The sequence below is a fragment of the Chaetomium strumarium genome (genome assembly GCF_033439665.1).
Source record: "Chaetomium strumarium strain CBS 333.67 chromosome Unknown B0T15scaffold_6, whole genome shotgun sequence".
Taxonomy (NCBI): domain Eukaryota; kingdom Fungi; phylum Ascomycota; class Sordariomycetes; order Sordariales; family Chaetomiaceae; genus Chaetomium; species Chaetomium strumarium.
Window position 1 is genome coordinate 1,957,973 of NW_026944434.1, and position 20,984 is coordinate 1,978,956.

The following is a 20,984-nucleotide window of genomic DNA, read 5'->3' on the forward strand; positions in this document are numbered from 1 at the left end:
TCGTACCGCTCCTAGGCCCGAGAAACAACCCCCGCCCAATCGGCCTCCCTGGGTCGCATCCAAGGGCTTACCCGGACCCGCCTAATTGCAAAATTACGCTGAGGCGTCAGCCCGTTTGAGTGAGTTTCGAAAGGTCCCTTTGCTCCCTTTTGTAGATGCCCAGAGGAGTCCGTCTTGGGAGTACCAGTAGGTAGGCAAAAGATGGACTTTCGAACCTCTGGGAGGGACCAAATCCGGCTGGTGTGGCGGTCCCACGGCGAGTCCGGATACTAGGTAACTATGGCTCAATTCGCATCGATATGTCCACCAGCTATCCGTCATTGCATGCTGGGCTAACCATCTTCAAGGCGGCACGAGTAAATTGCCGTCAGGCAATTAATCCCCAATCTACTTCCCGCAAGGGAGGTTCAGACGCGGCCCCGGTCAAGGCTCTCCATGTGAGCCAAAAATATCATGACAAATAGATGAAAACGCGTGGCTGGCCCTGCAGCTCAATATGCCATAAATTGGGCTGAGGCTCTTTAGAGGTTGGCTGGAGACGACATCGCAGCTGAGCCGATTCGTACATGGATCTTGCTCTCCAAGTCCACGGGCCGACAGCCAATGGAGTTCCATCAACTTCCACGATCCGTAGGACCTCGTCAACATCCGCTAGAGGACGCCTCGAGCTTCGAGGGCTCCCCATGCATCTGTACGGTGGTCCAGGAGATCAGAACCCCCCCCCCCCCCCCCCCCCCCCCCCGTTGTTTTTCTTCAGTTTCTAGGGAAAAGAACTAGAGTTAGACTTAAAACTGATTAGCCCGCAAGCGGCCAGGCTATAGATTACTATGGTCCAGTGTCCCTTTTCTAGTCCGTTTCCCAAGCAAAGGAAGGCCCCGGCTTCCTGCACTCTTAAGCGATCAGCTTCAGTCTCCTAATGACTTGTAGGCTGGCGTTCACTTTAGCTGTCCCTTCACCCCCCTGACCGGTTCGGCGGCACGGTCTTTGAATCGACCGTCCAGAGAAGGTTGGTTCGGATATTGGAAACTCTCCGACCAACTGCCGGCCGCGGCTCCGGTTCCGATACCGATACGCCTGTGTGCTTATGTACATACCTATACAGTATTGTACCGGTGAGCCCCCGTCCATCTAGATGTCATGGAGGTCCATACTGTCAGGTTGTAGGTTGATAAGATGTCATGAAGCAGTATAGGCCTTTCTTTTTGTAACGGTGTGGAGGTCAAATGACGCTCCGGAGCAATGGAGTTTTCTTGCTTGTGTCTCTCTCTTGATCCAATTCTCACGTACCTAACTCCCTTCTGCCTGTGTGTCTTCTGCGTGTTGTTCTCGACCCCCTCGGGTGTTTGCTTAGCTATGTCAGCGGGGTGGCACTAAGTTCCTCTAGAACGAAGCCATCACCGGCTAACTGCATCCAGTCAGAAACTTGTAGTACGTACTACTACTATGTTAACGGTATAACTGGAGCTACTGTTTTCTGCCGTCTGGCTGTTCCAATCGTTTTGATCGAAGGGTCCAACGTGCATAAGGTGCCTAGGCAGGTAGTCACATTAGTGTATGTAGTCGATCTAACTCCGTAAACGGAGGTTCTGGATGCGAGACAAGCAGCTCTTCCTTTTCGCGTGAATGAAATTTATTAAACATTGAGTTATTCGCATTTATTTTATTTTCTCTGAAGGGCGCCATTCCTAACACGTTTTTCGCTTTACCTTGGAGAACAGCTCCATTGGGAGTTATGGTACGAACTTTCAAAGTATAGAGATCCCTTAAGCCATACTTGAGACGATGGTAGTAAAACGAATGAGCGGCAAGCTGCAGCCCGTTTCCACTTCACCCAAACTCGAGCACTCTTCGGCGCCCTTATTATCCCGCTTCGGATTGCTCGGCAGGCCCAACGCCGCCTTCCACAAAACGATCTTTTCCAGGACAGTTCAAACAGGCGACCATGGGGCCGGCAACAGTGTTTTGCGGGGGGTGGCTCTGGACCCTGGGACAACCCGGCCTGGTCTGATGACAATCAGGTTCAGGTGTTGCTGACTTGACATACTGGCAGAAGAGATTCAAGATGATAGGTAAGGTACCCAGCTCCGTTCTCGTTCTGATTTTCTTTTTTTTTTTCGCTTTCTCCCCAGGTATCCGAATCATATTTCGCTTGTTAGGTCCCTTTCAATGTCTTACTGTTGTCTTGTTGAATCGCTACGATGATATCAGCCCTGTGTTAAGCACGGATTCGGACATGTGCATGTGCTAGTATGGTGTATACCGTTACTTCCAACCACATACCATAGCACGGCACGGGATAGCTTTAGTACATACGCATCTGCAAGACGACTTTTACAGACAGAAATGTAACATTGTAGTACTGGTCTGTGGGCAACACGTGCTGCCCTTCAGGACACCGTCGACATTTTTCAGCCTGCCTGCTTTCATAAACTGCTGTTTTCTGTTAGATGTCGTCAGGGATTAGGCTATGGCAAGCTACCCTCCAATGACTGATACTATCCCCGGTAGATTCTCCGTGGTTTGAAGGTCCGTTTCTTGGTTTTGAACAACCACTGAGCGACTTCGGCCCCCAACGGCCATGCCCAGCAATTCTCGACTGTGATTGGGAAATAGGAGACTCACCGGTTCGGTATTGGCTGTTTAAATTTCAGAATTACCATTGGTGGTTTGCCGATAATGCTACCCAACCGCAGGTAAAGCATGAAAGTTCCAGGTGTTTAATACATGTGCGTGCCATCCCGCTTCTCCAAACGATGGATAGTGGTGTAGACGGCACGCTCGGATCGGAACGAGTGCATACTGCAAGGTGGAAGAGTAGTAACTTGTGTGCTTACTGTGCTGATTTCAAGTTGTTAAGTGAGATTCGAAACCTCTAAGGGGGGGATGGCTGTGGGTACTATCTGCTTGCTGTCTCTCCTATGGTGCTGAAGCAAGCAAAGATCGCATCCACGCTGAGGTGCTCAACCCCTGTCTATGATCTTTTCTTAGCCGCCGTTGATTATGTCTCAGCCCTACATACCGTAAGAACGCCGTATGTCTCAGACAAGACACTAAGGTAACCTAAGGTTGACTAGACCGCCTATGTAGACATGGCTCGCGTTGTACATACTAGTACTGTACGTGAGACGGCCGGCATAGCCCACTACCGGTAATCCAAAACCCCCCACTGTGCTGCCGAAAGCTGATTAGTTACTACGACCGCCGATCACAGTTTGTCAGTGACGGCAGGCAGATCAAAATCAGACGCAATGCTGACATTCTGGTGTAGCACAGAAACAAGACCGCTGACTCCAATCGACGCTAGTGCCACCAGACCCTCACCACAGAGGATCTTGGACGGTGGAGGTGGCAAGGGCTCGGACCACGGCGCAGCAACGGAGGGTGAGATCGGTGTTGGTACCGAAAACGGGGGGGCGGGGAGGTTGCTATCAGAACCTGGGAAAGTCGCAGGTCCCGATGTGGGTTGAATGAATGAATGAATGGGCAAGTCCAGAGCCATTTGCGAATGCGAACTGCTATCTCTTGGCGGGCAGGAGTCGCAGGGCCTTCTGGCTCGTCCCGTCACACACGCCTATCATGTAGGTGGCCGGGTCCTGCGAACAAACAGAAGAAGGCCAGATGAACTCGGCCGTTTGGTGGTCTGATGGAAGGGTGCGGCGACTGCTGATTGGGCTTCGCTGCATGTGTTTCGGCAGGATGCAACGACGGCTCACGGAATGTCAGTGTGGGAGGACCCCTGTGCTTCGCTTCCCCCCTCTCCGCAGTTGCAACCATGGGGCTGTTGTCAAATCTCGCTCCCGCTGAGGGAAAGCAATGCTGCTACGGAGGTGTTCCTTGTTCCGACTGTGTAAATAGAAATGGGGTAGCAGCATGATCTGCTTCTGAAATTGAGCGTGACCTGGCAGATGAACGGCCATGACGAACTTTTCAGCAGGTTACACTGGTGTGAAGGGTTCGGAGATGGTGATGGTAGACCACGAACACTGAGCTTGATAGGTAGTTAATCGACACCGCAATTGCGAGTTGGCTCCGGCGGCCGTGATTGGCGGGAGCCAGTCCGCTCTCGCAGCTCGACTGCCCAAGTAAGAAGGTGGAAGTTTGATGAATCATGTAGGCCGCCACCGCTCGACGCTCAAGGCATCAGCAGCGTGATGGTGTCAGGGACTCAGGGCTCGACACGGGCGAGTGGCAGCGCATTGGTTCTCGCTTCGATCGCGTGCTGCTTCGTACTGACTGGGGTCGCATCCAAGGCCGCATGCCAGGAAAGAAAGATTGAGCTAGATTTCGTTCTGGCCCATTCACCAGCGAGTCTTGACTCTTGGCCGTAGTACGCTGCGTCATTCCGCTCATCCGCCATGGCATGATTGACATCGCCGAGCAGACAGCTGTCAAATACCAAGGCCAGTGAGCGTTTGCTGCTACGTTGTGGTCGCCACTTGGGGCTCCCGCTCTGCTAAACCAACCCTGAGATGGAATCATGGATTGGCACGATTGGGTCAGCAAGCAGCTGTCCCGATCAGGAGGCCACGGCAGTCCGGATATAGAATGGTTCAACGATTGGGCACATACGGTACGGTACAATACATCGTACCTCTCTCCAAATGTGCATGTCCAGGTTTGGAGTTCGCGTATGCAGGCACTCGGCAGGCCGCAGCCGGCCCCGGGGTTAGTGCTTGGTAGCAACCGCATCGAGCATCGGGTTCCGGAGCTCCGCCTTCCTGCAGAGAAATGCAACTCCTCCAAAACTAGCACCTATAATCCTGCTACTAAGACATCAAAGCGTCGGCTGCCTCTGTTCGGACGGTCTCAACTCTCAAGTGCTGCCCATTCAGTGGCCCCACCACAGCCCATCGTGCCATCGTGTCATTGTGTCATCCTGCCATCATGCCATCATCACGCATAGCTCACACGCACACAGAGCTCATCTGAGATTTTGAGGTAAGGTTAGTTTCGTGGGCCGCAATTCAGGTTTCTGGCGGGTTTGTTTCGGAGGGCTTCATCCTGCTAGACTTCGACGGACACGGGCTTGTAGCCTGGAGTCCATTTTCCTCCTAGAGAGCCCGGGCGGTGGAATTGTTGGCCGGTCTGCGGCAGACTGCCCGTGCTGACGTCTGTGTACGACCCTGAGATTTCAACTTAGCTCGTCAGGTTCAAAAATCAGGGCAAGAGTTGAGAATTCGAAGAATGATATAAGGATACTCGAGTCAGTCACAATGAAGCACTGCAATCGGTGATTGTCGAGAAGAGTGGGACATAAGAACTTAGACGTATACTTCTTATGACCTAGATAGGGCTCCTGTCTTCCTGACTGATTCTTCATTTGTTTCCGCGTTGTGTCAGCCACAATGCTGTTTGATTATGATGTCTATGGAGAAACCATTCATGTGTTCTATTGCTTCCAAGGTCTCAGGTAAGGAATCCCACCATGCTTTCCCTCTATCCAGCAGTCACAGTACGGACTGGGCCTTCTGCTTGCCATACATCATACCACAGTGCGCACACCAACCACTCCATGTGTAGTCCGAACAGCCCACAAACCGTTCGTTGTAAGGTACGTTTTTCTTTTTTCCCTTTACCTTTCTACCACGCAGATTTCTTGCTGGGCTTCCCAACCTATAGTCCCATGATGCTTTGGACATGCGCTTTTAGCCTATGAAAGCCAGACTCGTAGTCCATGAACTTCGCGACCTCAGATCTATCCTCGGTCGACACGCGCAAAGGGACCTCAACGAAGAGAACGCCCTTCGACATGACTACAGAGACGTAGATGAATGTCGAGGAAGGCGAGAAGAGGTTACAGGGTCCCATCTTCTGTCTGCGCCTCCAGTGGCCTCTGCTACCACACATTTACCTAAGTTGAATGACTGACCCCTTCCCCCAGCTCCGTTCACTTACTTCCTTCTTCAACTCTGGGATATTAGTACGGAATTCAGAACCCACCGGCTAGCCTCCTAGCGTCAGTGAGGGTCTTTGATTTACACATACGTAGCAATGGCATCCTGTGCCGTTTCAAACCTAACAGGTAGGTACTAATGCCGCAGTACCGGGCCCATGGCCTTTTACGCGTCCAAACATCCCTCTATATCTGGGGTCTCCATGCCCGGCAACCTAAGATCCGCACTTGAGCGACCGAGGTCCGTGACGAGTCTACCGTAGCGGCGCAGTGCACGACATCCACTGAACGAGGGAGCCCTAGTTAGTACACAAGGTGATGGCTGGTGTATTGACCCCCTTACAAACCTCCTGTGTTCGGTGCTTCCCCTCTATGGAACCCGGTACTGGTGCTGTGAGGTACTCAAGTGTACACCAGACAGGCCCACGACCGGGCTTGATTCACACCAAGGGATGAACTACTCGCTGGAACTCCATTCGAACGCTCTAGTTCCTGGCACGAATACGTGACGCGGTGGAAAGCTTGTCATTGGACCTCCCTGCTCCTCTGTTGCGCACCTCGTATCAACACTCCGCTCCTGTCGTTATGCCAAAAAGTCCTGCGGAACTCTCTGTAGCGGTACTAATCCGGTATAATATGTGGTATTCGTTCCCTTCTGTCCAGATAGGAGGCGACGGGCTCGTCCTCAGCGGATCCCCTTCCTCCCGAGATCACGAACGCGGCAGGCGGAATGCTCGAGAACGAACCGAAGCGGCGGGAGCCCCTTTTTCGAGGATCAGACAACGACCCAAAACTCCCGATCATATCCCCTGTCTCAATTCAGCCCCCTTTGCACCACCCCCCCTTCTCCTTTCACGCCAGCCCCTTCCCACACCTTCCTACTCGCCCTCCCCCACGCCCACAACTGACAAAAGAGTGAAAAGACCTTACTACTCACTAACCCCATCTCGCCTTCAAAGCAGCATACAGCCGCTCATCCACAGGCAGCACACTACCATGCCTCAACCCCCTCGGAAATCCCGCGGCATTAGTACTACTACTAGTAGTACTACTCGCCACCCACCCGGCATTGCTCCTGGGGTTCGTACTCTCGTACGGGCGGTAGCCGTCCCCGCCATAGAAGTCGACGAGCAGGTGCACCTTGCCCGGCACGGCGTTGTCCCAGTACGCGGCGGGGCCTTCGACGTTGTGCTCGATGACGGCCGAGTCGCCGCCGGGGCGGGTCCAGGTGCCGAACAGGCCCGTCTCGGAGACCTCGACGAAGACCGTCTTGCGGGTCTCGTCCTTCATGAAGCGCAGGAAGGAGTTGTTGTTGTTGTTGTTGTTGTTGTTGTTCGAACTGGAGTTGGTGTTGGTGTTGGTGGTGGTGGTGGTGAAGGGGAGGATGGTCAGATCGATGATGTTCGTGGGCGACTTGTCGATGAGCGTCTGCGGCGCGGTGAAGGTGCGGAAGTCGCTTGTGTAGGCGTAGCGGATGCGGATGGTGGTGGTTGGCGAGCCGGTGTGGCGAGGGTCCGAGGCCGAGTACTAGAGACAGACAGAGTATTGTGTGTAAGTGGTGAGTCTCGCTGGTTGATTCCTACTACTACTACTACCCCGGTTCATTTGACGGGCTGGGCTGCTCACGAATTTGGATGCCCAGTGGACGAGGTATTGCCCTATCAAACTACTAGTCAGCTAACTAGTACGAGTTGACTCGATGTCCCCGTTCGCTTGGTTGCTGGTGTCTTGCCTTTCGCAGGATCCCAAATCGCTTCGGGAGCCCAAACCATGCCGGCGGTGGCGTCTTCCACGACGACAAGTCTCTCATTCCCCCATTTGACGAGATCGCTGCTCTCCCAGACGAAGATCCCCCTTGATCCGGTCCGCTGTGCCGCATCCCATGTTGTCTACCCACCGCCCTTTCGTCAGGACGCTGGCGCACAACCGCAACACGGCCCTAGCTCCAACCCACCTTCCCGATGTTGAGGTCGGTCCCTATTATATACCATTTCTTGCCGGCTTCACTGCCGCTTCCCGGGATGATGGTCGGGTCCCGCACACCCCCGGTCCCCTTCGTCGGCCTGATGACTGGCGATCCTCCGTTGAGCGCCTTGAACGACACAGGATCGTTACCGTTGCTGAGGTAGAAGTAGACGTAGGGATCGGCCCCAAGGAAGAACACTCCCAGGTACCCGGCTAGGTTGGGATCAGCATAGCGCGCCACTTGGCTGTACCCGGCGGTGTCAATAGCAAGCCCGAGGGCGATGCATGACCATGTGGAAAGGAAGAAGGCGATGGCGAAGAGCCTTCCAGGACTTATCCCAGCCATCGTTGAAGACGCACGTCAGACCTTGCGTGCCGAGGAAGGGCGGGCTGGCACTGCTATAGTTGGCGTCAGAATCCTACTAGTAACTACCCGGGAGAAAGAGGGCATGACGACGCGACCGGGCTGATAATAAATGGCGGCAGCTTATATAGGTATGTTAGGGAGTGTATGCTGCTCACACCCACCCAGCCCACGGCCAAACCCTTCGGCTTTGAATGCTTCCTGCCGTAGCGAGACATGTTCTCCCCTAACTCGCTTGTCGACGGTTGGGCCGCATTTAGGCTTAAAATGCCCGAGCGCTGTTGCGAGCCTGTGGCTAAATCCCAACATATGATTTGAGCGCATACCGGCGAGACTCGAGTAAGAGCCGCCGAAACAGGGCGATCAGTTGTAGTGATATCCCCTACGTCTGGGTCGGTACCAAGCACGGTCGTTGTGACTACGGAAGCCGGTAGTAGAGTTTGTTGAAAAACCCAGAAGTGGTCTGTGCACCAATGCACGCACACCTTCCGTGCCTGCATTGAATACCGGTTCGATGCATCTTATAATAGTCTAGCCGTAATAGGCCTAGTGCCACTGAATATGCTCCTATGCTATATTCATATCTTCTACACCACCATAACCTTTACTAATATATAGCTACTATAGTTATCACAATTAAACTATATATATTATAGCCGTTATAATTGAACTATACTTACTATGATGGTAGAACATACTGACTATGATAATGATATTATTTGTATGTATAATAATTCATCATACTAAGTGATGATTTATTATGCATGTTCCATTATTACATCATGCATGCAAGCTTAAACCTACTCGCATCTTATATTTAAAGCCTACCTGCAGTCTCAAGGATTTCTTTCCTCCTACAAGTTTAATATTCTTGCAATGCAGTCAGTTTACTATTAGAGGCTTAACTCTGGCCTTAAATAATAGCCCTCGTGACACTTACTATAATTAATCCTAGCTATTATAGCCAAGTACTCTATATGAGCACTAGTATTTTATAGAATACAGGTGTGGCTGATAGGAGCACTAATGGCCATAACGGAGTTTTAGCATGTAAGCAGTATATAGCTAAAGTGAAATGTGCTACGGTCGGTGTGAGCGTATATACCACTTTTCAGGTTTCTCAACAAACTCTACTACCGTCTTCCGTAGTGACCCCATCTCCACCGCCCTTGGCAAAGTAGGCCGGCAAACGGATTTGTGGAATAATTCTGCCTACCGAATAGGGAATGTTGTATCTGCACGCCCAGATCCAGGCCCGCGTCAGGGGTTTGTGCGGGGGGGTTCGGCAGTTGAATGCCCGAGCGGATACATAGATATCTGAGGATCGATCTAGGGCACGCTTTTTAGATCCGAGGCTGAGATGGGGGGAGACTTCAAAGGACATGGCGCCTGTCTTCATGCCAGTCGACATGCCGATACCCTGACAACCTCAGCGCAACGGTCCTTCATAGGTCAGCTCCTCCTCCGGAGTGTAGTGATTGTCTGTTGTTGAAAATAAACCAACCACCCCTCCGGCCCTGCCTTTTGCGTTCTCCAAAATCACCTGAAAGGCTTGTTCGCGAGTTTCAAGCGCTAGGGCGGAGATCGTCGAGTCCTGTGAGTCTTGGAGGCTCATCGGATCAACCTCCGCGAAACCTGTAATTTCTTCAAAGGACTCGCATACCCAGGAGTCTGAAAGGTGATGCTCCTATACTTCAGGAGCTCCTGCCTCGATGTCAAGCTCGGGACTACCCAGGGGCTGAGGTAGGCGGTCTCCGTCTGCGAATGACGTCAAAGGCTGATTGTGGGCCGATCCGGGCTCGTTCGCCGAGCAGCCATGTGCGAGATGGGCAGCATCATCAGCGGAGGAAGCCGTAACCTGGCTGTCCGGTTGTCCAATCATCGCCACTTCGTAATCCTTGAAGCGCTCTCTCATGAGCTTGTCGTGCCGAAACTCGTCTCCCGAGCAATACTCAGAGAAGAGTCGATCGACCGTAATATCTGAGAAGCTTGGGTCAGTTATCCACCCACCAATCATGAGCTTGGTACTAGTGCAAAACAGACCTTCACGCAGCCATCTGGGAACATCGACTGTACAAGGCCACACATCTCTGGGTTTGAATGCTCTGACAAGGTCACAAAGCTCGGGGTAGGAAGAATGGCGAGAATAGGGGAAGGTGACGACATTATTAGGAGAAGCGCGCGAATCAGACTCGGAGCTGTTCCCCGCGGGCGGTTTTCCGCCCAGCTTGAGCTTGCTGACCAGCGCCCGCAAGCCGGCGGTCAGGTCTGCCTCGTTGTTTTCTCCAAATACGGTTCGCTCCAGATCAAGCTGAACCTTCCGGCCGTTGGCGATAGTGCTGCGCAGGAACTGACGAGCCTGCTCCCGCACATCGTCCGGGACATCGTCGACATCGCGGAGCCTGGGGCGAGTCAAAGTCAGATGCTACTAGTACTGCTAAAAAGCAGAACACTGGAGAACCCACGCGTCAAGGAGAGACTCGACATCATCCGGCGCGAGATAGTCCAGCTCCGCTTCCCTCTCCAGGTCATCGCCGCCGCCGCCCACCCCAATCTCGGCGACATCGTGGCCGTCCGGAAGGCGTGCAATGATGGGACGGATCCACACCACCGGGGCTTCCTTCACGGTGCGGCAGTAGTTCCCTTTCTCACAGCTGTGGATGCGGACGTTCTCGTCCAGAGTCAGGCAGCCAGCGTGGTGGGTGTTGCCGCACATGAAGCCTACCAGTGCAGGGCCTTCGGGCGCGAGATGTGACCAGGGCGCAAACTTCGCGCCGGTGTGCGCGGTCAGGAGAGAATGATACATGCTCATTTTGTAGTCGTCGACGTGGATCTGTGGGTTTCTAATAATCAGTGCCCTGCTGGCCGCGCATGCCGAAGGAGACTGTACAATACCTTGGATCCCAGGGCCTTTGACAGAGCAATCCATACGTCTTCGTACCTACACGGCGGTTATTAGTATACACTGTTCGATGGAAGCCGCATCGCTTGGGTTAGCTTACCCGTATGTCCAAGCCTGAAAATGGAAGATGGTGTCGGCCGGGTACCTCGAAACCTTCTGTAGCAATTCCTTGATCCCCTCGGACTTGGTGGGGAACGCAAGGTTGTCAACAAAGGAGGTGTCGAGGTAGATCGTGTCGAGAGTCTTGAGACCCGTAGTGTATTCAACTAGAGGCGGAGACCTCGCAATTGCATTCACGAACCACGGCTCGCTCCTTATGTCTCCCGTGTACAAGACAGCCTTCCCCTGGCCCTCAAATACTGCGGAGAAGGAGTGTGAATAGGTGGACACTCAATGCTTCTCCGAGCTGCCAAGCACTTACAGAACATGACGGCGCCGAGGCAGTGGTTGGCATTGAAGAGCGTGACCTGAAGATGGTTTCCGGGCTCGAGCTCCAGGACGGTCGGCGTGTCAAGGGGTATCGGTTTCTGGAGAGGCGTGAGTGGTGCCGCCAAAGAACACGGTGCGGAGCTCACCTCCTCACAAGTAGATTCTTGAGATGGCGGTATCGCTGGACGCGTGCCTCGAGAATGCCATTGGCATAGTTGATCCGACAAGGATATCTCTCCAGGCGGAGCAGCATCGCCCTCGTAGCAGCGGAACAGTAGACACTGGGTTGCGGGTCAGTACCTAATGCAGAGACTTGTGTTTTCTCCTGGAGTCTGAAGAAAGGCTCGCTCGCGCATACAATGGTGACCGGAGACTCTCAAGACCAGCGAGATGGTCGCTGTGGATATGGCTCAAGAAGCATGCCAAGGGAGGTCGAAGATCTGGATGCGAGCGGAAGAAGTCAACTGCATCAGACGTTAGTCCGAGATGACCACCACGGGAAACGGTCAAGAAGAAGAGTGGCTATGTAAGTATCTTACCTCTGATATCGGGAAATTCGGCCACCAGGCCGTTGAAGGTTGACATGATGGATCTTTATGGTGTTTGCGCGCAACTATCGCCGAGTTTAGGGGCAAGCGGAAAAAAAAGGAGTAACCGAGGTCTGGAGTAAAGGTTTGGCTTTTACATGTTAGATCCCAAGCCTAAGAGTCAATCACGACAAGTGCAAGTTCATGGTTATGGAGGAGGTGCTTTGTTAAGGTGTAGGCAGACGCCGCTAAAGCTAGAAGGGAAGGCATCGCTGAGTAATTGACCCCACTCGCACATTCAATCCATCGACTTGTCACTTGTGAGTCTGTGACAGACATTACCACAAATGAACCCGGAAAGGCACAGCAGCTCGAGGGTTATGGCTCTCACAGCTTTGATGGTTCTCACCTCACTATGAAAGCTTAGCTGCTCCGAATGTGAGTGGACTCGACTGCAAGTATTACACAAGGTTGTTTGCTTAGCCGCCATGAGTCTTTGCTGTATCAACAGCTTATGGAAACACCACGCTGGTCATGTAACTGTACAACACAGGCAGATACGATACCCCCATATTCTGAACACCAATTTTGGTTTGTTCCCTGACTAAGTGGAATTTGTTGCTTAAGCATCCAAGTAAATGGTAAGTGATAGATATCACCCTTCCACCCCTGAAACCTACTCCTGCATCACATTCCCTCCTAGTCACGGAACTGCTCCAGCGGAACATAACGCCAATTGGAGAAGTACGCCGGCGTAGTCCCATTCCGTCCATTACTCGTGGCGTAGATCCCCAGCAGCGTTCCTATGACGTATTGTACAACACAAGTAAGTACCCAAGTATATGTCTCACACATCTGGATTCAAACATGTCCCAACAAGCGGCTCTCTTGCCACATCACTCACCGGTAAAGCCCCAACTAACAGGCTCGTTCGAAACCTCCTGCACCCGCCGCATCAGCGACCGCCTCCCCGCAGGCCCGACGCCGAAGGCGTAGTGCGTCGCGTTGCACGCGCTAATCTCCAGCGTCAACGTCCCGCCTCTCCCCCACCCCTCCGGCACAGGAACCACCACCGGCGCCGGCAAGGGGACGTACGACTCGCCCCTGAACCGGATGTGTGGAACCAGCTCCTCATCCGGCCCTTCCTCCTCGTCCGCATCGCCAGGTTTCTTGTGCTTCCCGTCTCCAGAGATGGCGGTGGGCAAAGTGGACATGGCGCTGCTGCGGCGGCGGGGGAGCAGGACGATTCCCAGGTTGAGGTGGTGGTTCTGCGTCAAGAAGACGGTCACGCCGGCCTCCTCCTCGAGGCTGGAGGGGGCGAAATCGAGGTCGATGCTGAAGGTGAAGAGGGTGTGTTGCTGCCGGCGCGAGATGAAGGTCTGTCCTCCCGGGCCGGCGTAGTTGCCGTTGAGCGCGGTGAGGTTCAGGGTGGACGGGGCCAGCCGGAGCGTGTAGGGCTTTTCGGGAGGGGAGATTGTGTAGGAGGAGGGGATCGGGAAGCGCCAGTGCGTGAGGTGGGCTGGGAGAGTGGATTTGGGGTTGAAGGTGAGGGTTTCTGGGGCGTTGGTGTTGACGTAGGGGCTTTGGAGCCGAGTCAGGACATGCTGTGGTTTCACTCGGGGAAAAGGGGGTGAGAGAGAGAGTGAGCGTTGACGTACCCGATTCCGCGGATGTCTGTTGTCTCTGGTGGCATTGGCCAGCCGCTCATCTTGCCTGAGATCGGGGTAAATACTGGCCATTCGCCCTTGGGCCAGCTGACTGCGGTCATAACGGTCTCGCGGCCCATGGGATAATGGAGGTAATCCGGCCCGGAGCGGGTGGATAGGGCAACAGCCCACCTGTTGAACTCGTGTCAACCCGGCTAGGTATCAATGGAACCTCTAACATCAGCGGCAGAGGTCCGTCTTACCAGTTTCCGTTGCGGTCATGGAACAAATCGGAATGGCCAACAGTCTGGACTGCGTCATTGTGAGCCTTCTCCACAACCATGAAGTCGAACAGTGGCATTCATTCATACAGTAACTCGTAGTGTTCGCATTGGTCAACACGGGGTTCGCTGGGTTGGACTCGTATGGCCCGGAAATCTTCTTGGAACGGGCTATGGTCACCATGTGACCCAGCCCGGTGCCTCCTGAGTGGCTTGATGAGCTTGCCCTACTTCCACGAGGTATCTTGGGGATCAGCTACCTTCGGCGGCCAGCAGGTAGTAACAACCATCTTTGCGGTAGATGTGCGGTCCCTCAGGAGCCTGAAATTTGCTGCGGTCAGACAAGGAAGGATCCTCTTGGGTCTAAGAGCACGCAAACATACCATGCCGCCGGTCCCATTCCAAATAACACGCCATTCCCCGGTTTCGCCGGTCTCGAGGTTCGCCTCGGCTTGTTGGATGTACGGCCTTGAGCCCAGCGTAAGCACTGAGTGTCACGACGAGGTTCGTCATCGAGGGGCCAACGCACCCGACTTGCCAAGCATGAGCACCAGTGATGTAGACCTTTCCGTCCTCGTCCCAGAAGGGCTCGGTGTCGTAGCCGGTAAAATTGAAGTGAACTGCCTTGGACCATGACTTCTCACTGTATGGGTCTTTGCCTTTGAAGATGATCTACACCATATAGGTATGTCAGTCATCATCATTAGGCTATGAATCACCACAGGCTGCTCATCATCCTACGTTGTCCCATCTGGAGGGGTCTTCCTTGGGCCTGTCATCGTCAACCAGCGTCGTGACCAGCCAGAAGGTGTCGTCGTGGAAACGGAGTGTTGGTGCCCAGATGCCACTGCCGGGGTCAGTCATGGAGGAGCCTACAAAAATGCGCTCAAAAGTCGGTCTAAGGTACCTACCTGGTCGACCTGTTGGTCTCGGCCAGTCGAGGCAGCTGTTCTCTCCGGTTCAAGACATGACCGATCAGCTTCCAGTTCCGCAGGTCCTTGCTGGCATGGATAGGGATGCCGGGGAAGGCATTGAAGGTCGACGAGGCACAGAAGAAAGTCTGGTCTCGTTCAGCCACGTAAATACAACTCGGATCCGGGTAGAAGCCGGGAAAGATGGGGTTGTGGAAGGCTGAGTTGGCGGCATGCCCGCGTGAGGCGGACACGCAGGCAGTCAGACACGTTAGCAGCAATAAAGTGCAAAGCATGATGTACAGTACAGCTGGACGCGCCCTGCAACGAAAGTGTGTACCTCTGAGAAATCCCATGCCTGCGGCAGATATGCCCATGGCTATGTAGGCATGTGTGCCATTTCGTGGTGAGGAACCCGGTAGCCGGTTCCCGTCCCCCCGCAAGGACACAAAGTGGTTGCAATTCCCCGGGTAAAGAGGGACAACACAATTCTCACCTTGTTCCCGGATCAAAATACCCCGAAGCCTTCAGACGTTTGTTTAAGCACATGATCATACGCTGCCGATCTTGGGTTATTTTGGCTGTACCGGGCACAGGGGAGATCTGGAGTCTGGATAAAAAAGGATGGATGCCTTTGAAGACAGTCAACCCCGCCCACTTGCACACAGGCGCAAGTGAATATTCATCGCTGTCTGGCTGAGGACTTCAAAACGTTGCCCAATATTCAGTCTGGTTGCACATCCCGAGACACCATTCTTATGTTCCAGGTTATGGCAATGGAGCACGCAAGGAGGGTAAAGATGAGGGTTAGGGCCGGATATCCATCTGTGACCTGTCAGAGAAGTTGTACAATATTAAGGTAGACAGCACCCAGAGAGTGCAAGTGACTGAGCAGGGTCCTGATCATGACTGGGACCAAGAAGCGATTGATTGATGTAACTGGCACCAGGCCAGGGCCAAACGACTGAAGATGTGGTAGGCTAGGGTTGTGTAAGAGGGATCAAGAGTCCCAATCCCAGACCCAGTTAAGTACTGGATCCACGCCCGTATCGTATCTTCCGTGCACAGCCCAACACACCCCACCACCCCGCCAAGACAGCCCGCTGTGTGCACAGTACAAACACGCGAAACAGAAACACCACATGGGGGTAAGAGTTAGATACAATAGAATGTACCTGACGTCTCCTATTGGCTGACCTCAAGCCCGACCCATATAGGTGATTGGCGAATACAAGCCCACTTGCAGCACACGGCTCCTCTGTCACGAGCTTGCTGATGACGTAGGGGACTCGAGACATGATGTCGTCGAATCATGTCGACCAACTCTGAGTGTTGGCCAATCACGTCTGCCCACTTTCAGCTTTGGGTCTATCAGAGGACACATCCGTCCCAGACCCACGTGGCATTTCTCTTCATTGTGAGTTTGTTCGTTACAAGCAACCCTCCTATAAGCAACCGACAATCGCGAGACACACATCTTGCAGAACGACAAATCATCCGCACCACAACTTACACGACAGGTGCTTCATTAGCGTTTCCCCTTGAGCGCTTCATTCCCCCGAAGCTTGCTGAACGAAAGGTGTTCGAGCTACCACCACGATCTCTACCGCCCTCGACGTCTCCAACACACACCACCACCACGACAGCCATCGACGGGCCGCCGCCCGCCCTCCGCCGGCAAGATGCAAGGCTTCAACATGGGGCGGTACATCCCGCCGGACGCCGAGGGCACGACTTCGGGCAACGCGCTGCACAAGAAACACCCGCTGGGCTCGCGCGCGCGCAAGCTGGCGTCGCACGGCATCCTCACCGTGCGCTTCGAGATGCCCTTCGCCGTGTGGTGCGCCCACTGCCCGCAGCCGACCACGATCGGGCAGGGCGTGCGCTTCAACGCCGAGAAGCAGCGCGCGGGCAGCTACTACAGCACGCCGATCTGGTCGTTCAAGCTCCGGCACCCGGCCTGCGGCGGCGAGATCGAGATCCGGACGGACCCCAAGAACAACGAGTTCGTGCTCGTGTCCGGCGCCCGGAGGCGGGACTACGGCGGCGAGGATCACGACGCGAGCTTGGTCAAGAGCGAGTTCGCGATAACAACGCCGCGAGAACGTGCCGAGCAGAGGGAGAGCGCCTTTGGGAAGCTGGAGATTACCATTGCGGATCGGGAACAGCTGGAGGGGGCCAAGCAGAGGATAGGCGAGCTGAAGGATGTGGCCGAGAGGCAGTGGGACGATCCGTATGCGCAGAATCAGCGTTTGAGGAAGGCTTTTCGTGCTGCACGGCACGAGAGGGAAAGAGAGGCGACAAAGGCGGAGGCGTTGAGGGAGAGGATGGGTCTGGGGATTGTGTTGCTGCCGGAGCGGGAGGAGGATGCGAGGCGGGCGAAGCTGATTCGCTTCGGCAGGGTGGATGCCGAGGAAGATCTCGGAGCCAACAAGGCGCTAGCGCGCCCGCTGTTCGAAAGCGTGCCCAGGCAGAAAGAAAGGGAGGAAGATAGAACATCAGTGAAGAGGCAGAGGAAGCTCAAGTCAGAGATTGCGGCGTCCCAGATACGAGAGGGCCTCGTCTCCGAGATCATCAGCAATACCCGGGCAGCTAGAGATCCTTTCCTGGCTTTTGGCAGCAGGGAGAGCACGCCCAGGGGACACGTCCGGTTACCGGGGCTCAAGAGGAAAAGAGTGGCGGACGAAGCACCGGGTCCTCCGCCCTCCACCGAGGAAGAGACTGATACTCCCAAATCAGTGGCTGGCACGCCTGGTTTGGTGAGCTACAACTCGGACTCGGACTGAGCGGCCCGGCCACATCGTCTCTGTGGTTAGTTAACGAGATCATGGCGTTTATGGATACTGGTTATAGAACAATGATACCTCTGGAAAATAGTGATACATGGAATTATAAAGTTCCCCGATCAAACGGAGGCTCTCCGTCACGCTCTCCATCGCATACATGGGTCAGATCGAGGAAGCTTGCGTATCATCGGCCCCTTAGGTCAGCGTTCTCCTGAATTTGGAGTCTACCGAAATTGTAACTAATATTTCTCATACCAATCCCAAGATGCGCCAACCGCCCGCTACCAACCATTGCGTCATGTCTCGGATATTCCATGTTAAGGTAAGGAAATGAGGGGTGCAAGAGAGAAAACCAGGCAAAACACCTAAAGCCAACCGTATACAACACACGCCCGTAGAACACATGATGAGGCGCTGCGTCCTGATGCGAATGTTCATGATGCATTGTCTTCCTTAGGAGGCGACCTCCAACCTCTCCTCTCCTCTTCTTCTTCATCACCTTCATACATCGTCCATTTGTCCCGTAGCCTGGGCATCGTCGTCATCGTTGTCGTCGTCGTCGCCGTAACTCCCGACGGAGGAGAGATCGTCCTCGTCTCCGGTCTCATTGGTGGCCTCGTCCGCCGCATTCTTAGTCGCGTACTTCTGGACGTACTCTGCGTGGCGGCACACCCGTCAGCATTCCTGTCATGACCACAGCTGTGGGAATTCGTGCAAGGGTGGGGGGGTGCGTCTCACCCTTCACCTTCTGCTCGTAGCTCTTAGGCTCCCTAAGCATCAAGGCCGCAGCCTCTCCGTTGAGCGGGTCGGAAGGGTTTGGATAGCGCAGCAGCTGCGGGAGGAACACTTCGAAAATATTGATCATGTCGAACATGGGCGACCATGTCTGGTTGATGACGTCCAGGCAGACGGATCCGGACCTGTTGTTCCAAAGCTTTTAGTCATCCGTTTTGCACTCTCCCCGTCGACTTGCGAGTCCCGCCTCGACCGGGATACCCCATGGGCGTGGAGGTGTCCCTTGCAGCGTCGGTCGCGTGCCCCACTCACAGTTCGTCGATGTTCGGATGGAAAATCCGGTTCACAAAGCCAATGCTGGGCGACTTATATGGGTACTGGTCGGGTAGTTCGACGTGGACCTTCCAGACGCCGCCTTCGAATGGAGCTGTGTTTTTGGGGTGGTATGCGTAAGCATGACTGTAGTGTTGGGAGGTTGGTGGGGAGGGAAGGATGTGGCTACTAACTTTCTGCCGGCCCCTTAAAGCGGACGTAGAACTCTTGCCTGGAGTGTGCGAAGTCCTTCGAGTTAGTGCGGGCCGGACTCGGTCGTAGCATCGTCGTCGGCTAAGCTTATTTATTGCTTACACTGCACGAAAGTTGAAGTGTCAGCTTGTATGCAGACAGGTCGCACCAAAACAGGGTAGAAATCTGGCACATTGAGACTGGGACATACTATTGTCATTGACTAGAGTCACCTCATAGTCGCTCATGAGCCTGGGCTGTGGTCAGCGAACAACCGAGAGATCGATAGCCTCCCTCGCACCTACATCTTCATGACCTGAGTCCCGCATCCATCGTCAGCCAATACCGCAAGAATCCGGAGCCAACCGCTCTGGCTTTATAGGGGCAACTTACGTCTGTCTCGATGCGGCGGCGTGGTGAAGCCATTTTGACGCTTCGGTACTCTTGCACTTCTTTGCTGCTGCGATGCCGGCTTACAGACTGTGCTTCGGCTGTCTTGGTTTGGGCTGCTGAGAATGTTGACTGATCGCGGGCGTGCCTGGTGGTTCAGGAGGAGTGGCGGGCGGTGACGGAAGACGGTTGAGGTGTGACGACGGAACGGTGGTGGCGATAACAAAGAGGGTGGGGACTCTCGAATGCGGTAGCCGGCGCTCTGGGGAAGGACCTTACTCCGTACGTCCCAGATAAAGTGGCGGCAGGGGTTGATCACTTGACTCAGAATTTGTGTCCTAAAGTGGCGCCTGATGCCCGGCGGTCGTTCGCGCCTGAAGCTGCGGTTGAGAAACTCCGAGTCTGGGAAAGTAATAAGCGAACCTTGACGGTCAAGGCTTCCCGTCAGTGGCTTGTTGGGCTAACTTCCAAGTTACACAGGGCTGGGCGATCAAGAATGCTTGGGCAAGTTGTTTCTAGCGGGTCTGCTGCCACCCAGTCAGTTGGAGTAGACTGAGTTGACGTGTTTCAGGAGTACGGATGTACAATACATACAGCTTGGTGCACGCCTTGCCTTGTGTGTCTCCTATGTACGACCACTGCATGCATTCACCAGTCAAGTCACGCTTGGAAACAGAGTTGAGTTGGCCGATTCGGGATATGGAACCCAAGTGACGCAACTCTGCGGGACCTCGGCGTATCGGACAAGGGGCTGATGTTGGGCAGTGGGACATTCCTTCCATATCCGTATGTGAACAATATAAGAAGGCTAAGACCTGGTTGAACACTAAGTTCTCACTCTTGTGTCAGTGTCTTCTCTATCCGCACCCAGATTCGACCGATAACATATGATAGAGACTGTAATACATTAGCTCCAATGCCCGCCAACTCGAAAAGCCTCGACCAAACCAAGAGATCCTCGCATAACTAAGTTCCAGATAATGGCACGAGTCACGACTTACGAGCCTACTTCGGATGACAGAAGTCCTAAATGGGTGAACAGGAGCTGAGCGGTGCCATGTCCAACTGACGATACTTGCCATTGGATTGATCGACTTCATTCTCGTCTGAACGGCGAAGGTCATTCGGAATGGAGTCTCATATGGGGTGTTCACTGGGAAGGAAAATTTACACAACTTTGGACGGTTGAAGATTCCTGGAATCATTATCAAGGCGAACTCATTCACCCCACCTGAACTCTTTGGATTAGTGCCAAAAAGTTAAGAGCAACCTAAGTCAACCATGACGGAAGGCGCTGTTAAGAGTCAAAGAGTCAAGATTCAAGATCCCAGGCAGCTCCCGAGGTGCGCCTCGGCTTCACAGGGACCGTGACAATGGACGTCCAATGGCAACTCCACATCCGGGTGGGGCTCCATCCACCGTCAAATCCAATCCGATCGGCCGAATGCTAGCCCGCCGAAACCGTTTTGAGAAAGAAGCTCACCGAATAGGAAAACTCCAGCCGAAGCCTCCAAGATACTCAATTGTACGCAGCAAAAATCATCATGACTTGGTGAATAAGAGCGGCGCAAATCGCTACGATCCATAGATCCCGATTATTCCCTCATTTGTTCTCTTGTAAGCCCAAGCAATCTCCATCTGACCACCACAA

At 53.9% G+C, this 20,984-nt stretch overlaps 6 protein-coding genes across 6 annotated transcripts; 2 read left to right on the forward strand and 4 right to left on the reverse strand.

Moving 5' to 3' along the window:
- Positions 1-1,650: 1,650 nt before the first annotated feature.
- On the forward strand, positions 1,651-4,011 carry B0T15DRAFT_576758 (uncharacterized protein). The gene is made up of 8 exons (XM_062871041.1): positions 1,651-2,002; positions 2,051-2,069; positions 2,509-2,526; positions 2,989-3,020; positions 3,088-3,116; positions 3,190-3,214; positions 3,327-3,381; positions 3,494-4,011. The coding sequence occupies exons 1-8, from the start codon at positions 1,943-1,945 to the stop codon at positions 3,580-3,582; spliced, it is 327 nt and encodes a 108-aa protein (XP_062719176.1). The 5' UTR covers positions 1,651-1,942; the 3' UTR covers positions 3,583-4,011.
- A 2,737-nt stretch (positions 4,012-6,748) lies between these two features.
- B0T15DRAFT_540058 (glycoside hydrolase family 43 protein) lies at positions 6,749-8,608 on the reverse strand. Its single transcript, XM_062869770.1, has 4 exons — positions 7,848-8,608; positions 7,626-7,782; positions 7,520-7,551; positions 6,749-7,420 (listed from the first exon to the last, which is right to left on the reverse strand). The coding sequence occupies exons 1-4, from the start codon at positions 8,202-8,204 to the stop codon at positions 6,830-6,832; spliced, it is 1,137 nt and encodes a 378-aa protein (XP_062719177.1). The 5' UTR covers positions 8,205-8,608; the 3' UTR covers positions 6,749-6,829.
- Positions 8,609-9,651: 1,043 nt separating this feature from the next.
- On the reverse strand, positions 9,652-12,319 carry B0T15DRAFT_568995 (beta-lactamase-like protein; the record flags this gene model as incomplete). Its single annotated transcript, XM_062870791.1, has 10 exons — positions 12,093-12,319; positions 11,912-12,017; positions 11,708-11,834; positions 11,546-11,651; positions 11,225-11,483; positions 11,118-11,163; positions 10,688-11,055; positions 10,266-10,624; positions 9,954-10,202; positions 9,652-9,857 (listed from the first exon to the last, which is right to left on the reverse strand). Exons 1-10 carry the CDS (start codon positions 12,136-12,138, stop codon positions 9,652-9,654), a joined length of 1,872 nt encoding a protein of 623 aa, XP_062719178.1. The 5' UTR covers positions 12,139-12,319.
- Positions 12,320-12,779: 460 nt separating this feature from the next.
- Positions 12,780-15,214, reverse strand: B0T15DRAFT_402274 (glycoside hydrolase family 43 protein; the record flags this gene model as incomplete). The annotated part of the gene is made up of 10 exons (XM_062865150.1): positions 12,780-12,883; positions 12,985-13,684; positions 13,735-13,918; positions 13,990-14,038; positions 14,098-14,211; positions 14,268-14,328; positions 14,391-14,475; positions 14,537-14,679; positions 14,749-14,854; positions 14,919-15,214. The coding sequence occupies 10 exons, from the start codon at positions 15,212-15,214 to the stop codon at positions 12,780-12,782; spliced, it is 1,842 nt and encodes a 613-aa protein (XP_062719179.1).
- A 1,386-nt stretch (positions 15,215-16,600) lies between these two features.
- Positions 16,601-17,704, forward strand: B0T15DRAFT_401048 (CWC16 protein; the record flags this gene model as incomplete). Its single annotated transcript, XM_062865087.1, has 1 exon — positions 16,601-17,704. The coding sequence occupies one exon, from the start codon at positions 16,601-16,603 to the stop codon at positions 17,702-17,704; it is 1,104 nt and encodes a 367-aa protein (XP_062719180.1).
- A 501-nt stretch (positions 17,705-18,205) lies between these two features.
- Positions 18,206-19,369, reverse strand: B0T15DRAFT_513589 (ubiquitin-conjugating enzyme/RWD-like protein; the record flags this gene model as incomplete). Its single annotated transcript, XM_062868052.1, has 8 exons — positions 18,206-18,360; positions 18,443-18,624; positions 18,752-18,866; positions 18,946-18,983; position 19,067; positions 19,155-19,195; positions 19,249-19,259; positions 19,337-19,369. 8 exons carry the CDS (start codon positions 19,367-19,369, stop codon positions 18,206-18,208), a joined length of 576 nt encoding a protein of 191 aa, XP_062719181.1.
- Between the last annotated feature and the right edge of the window lie 1,615 nt (positions 19,370-20,984).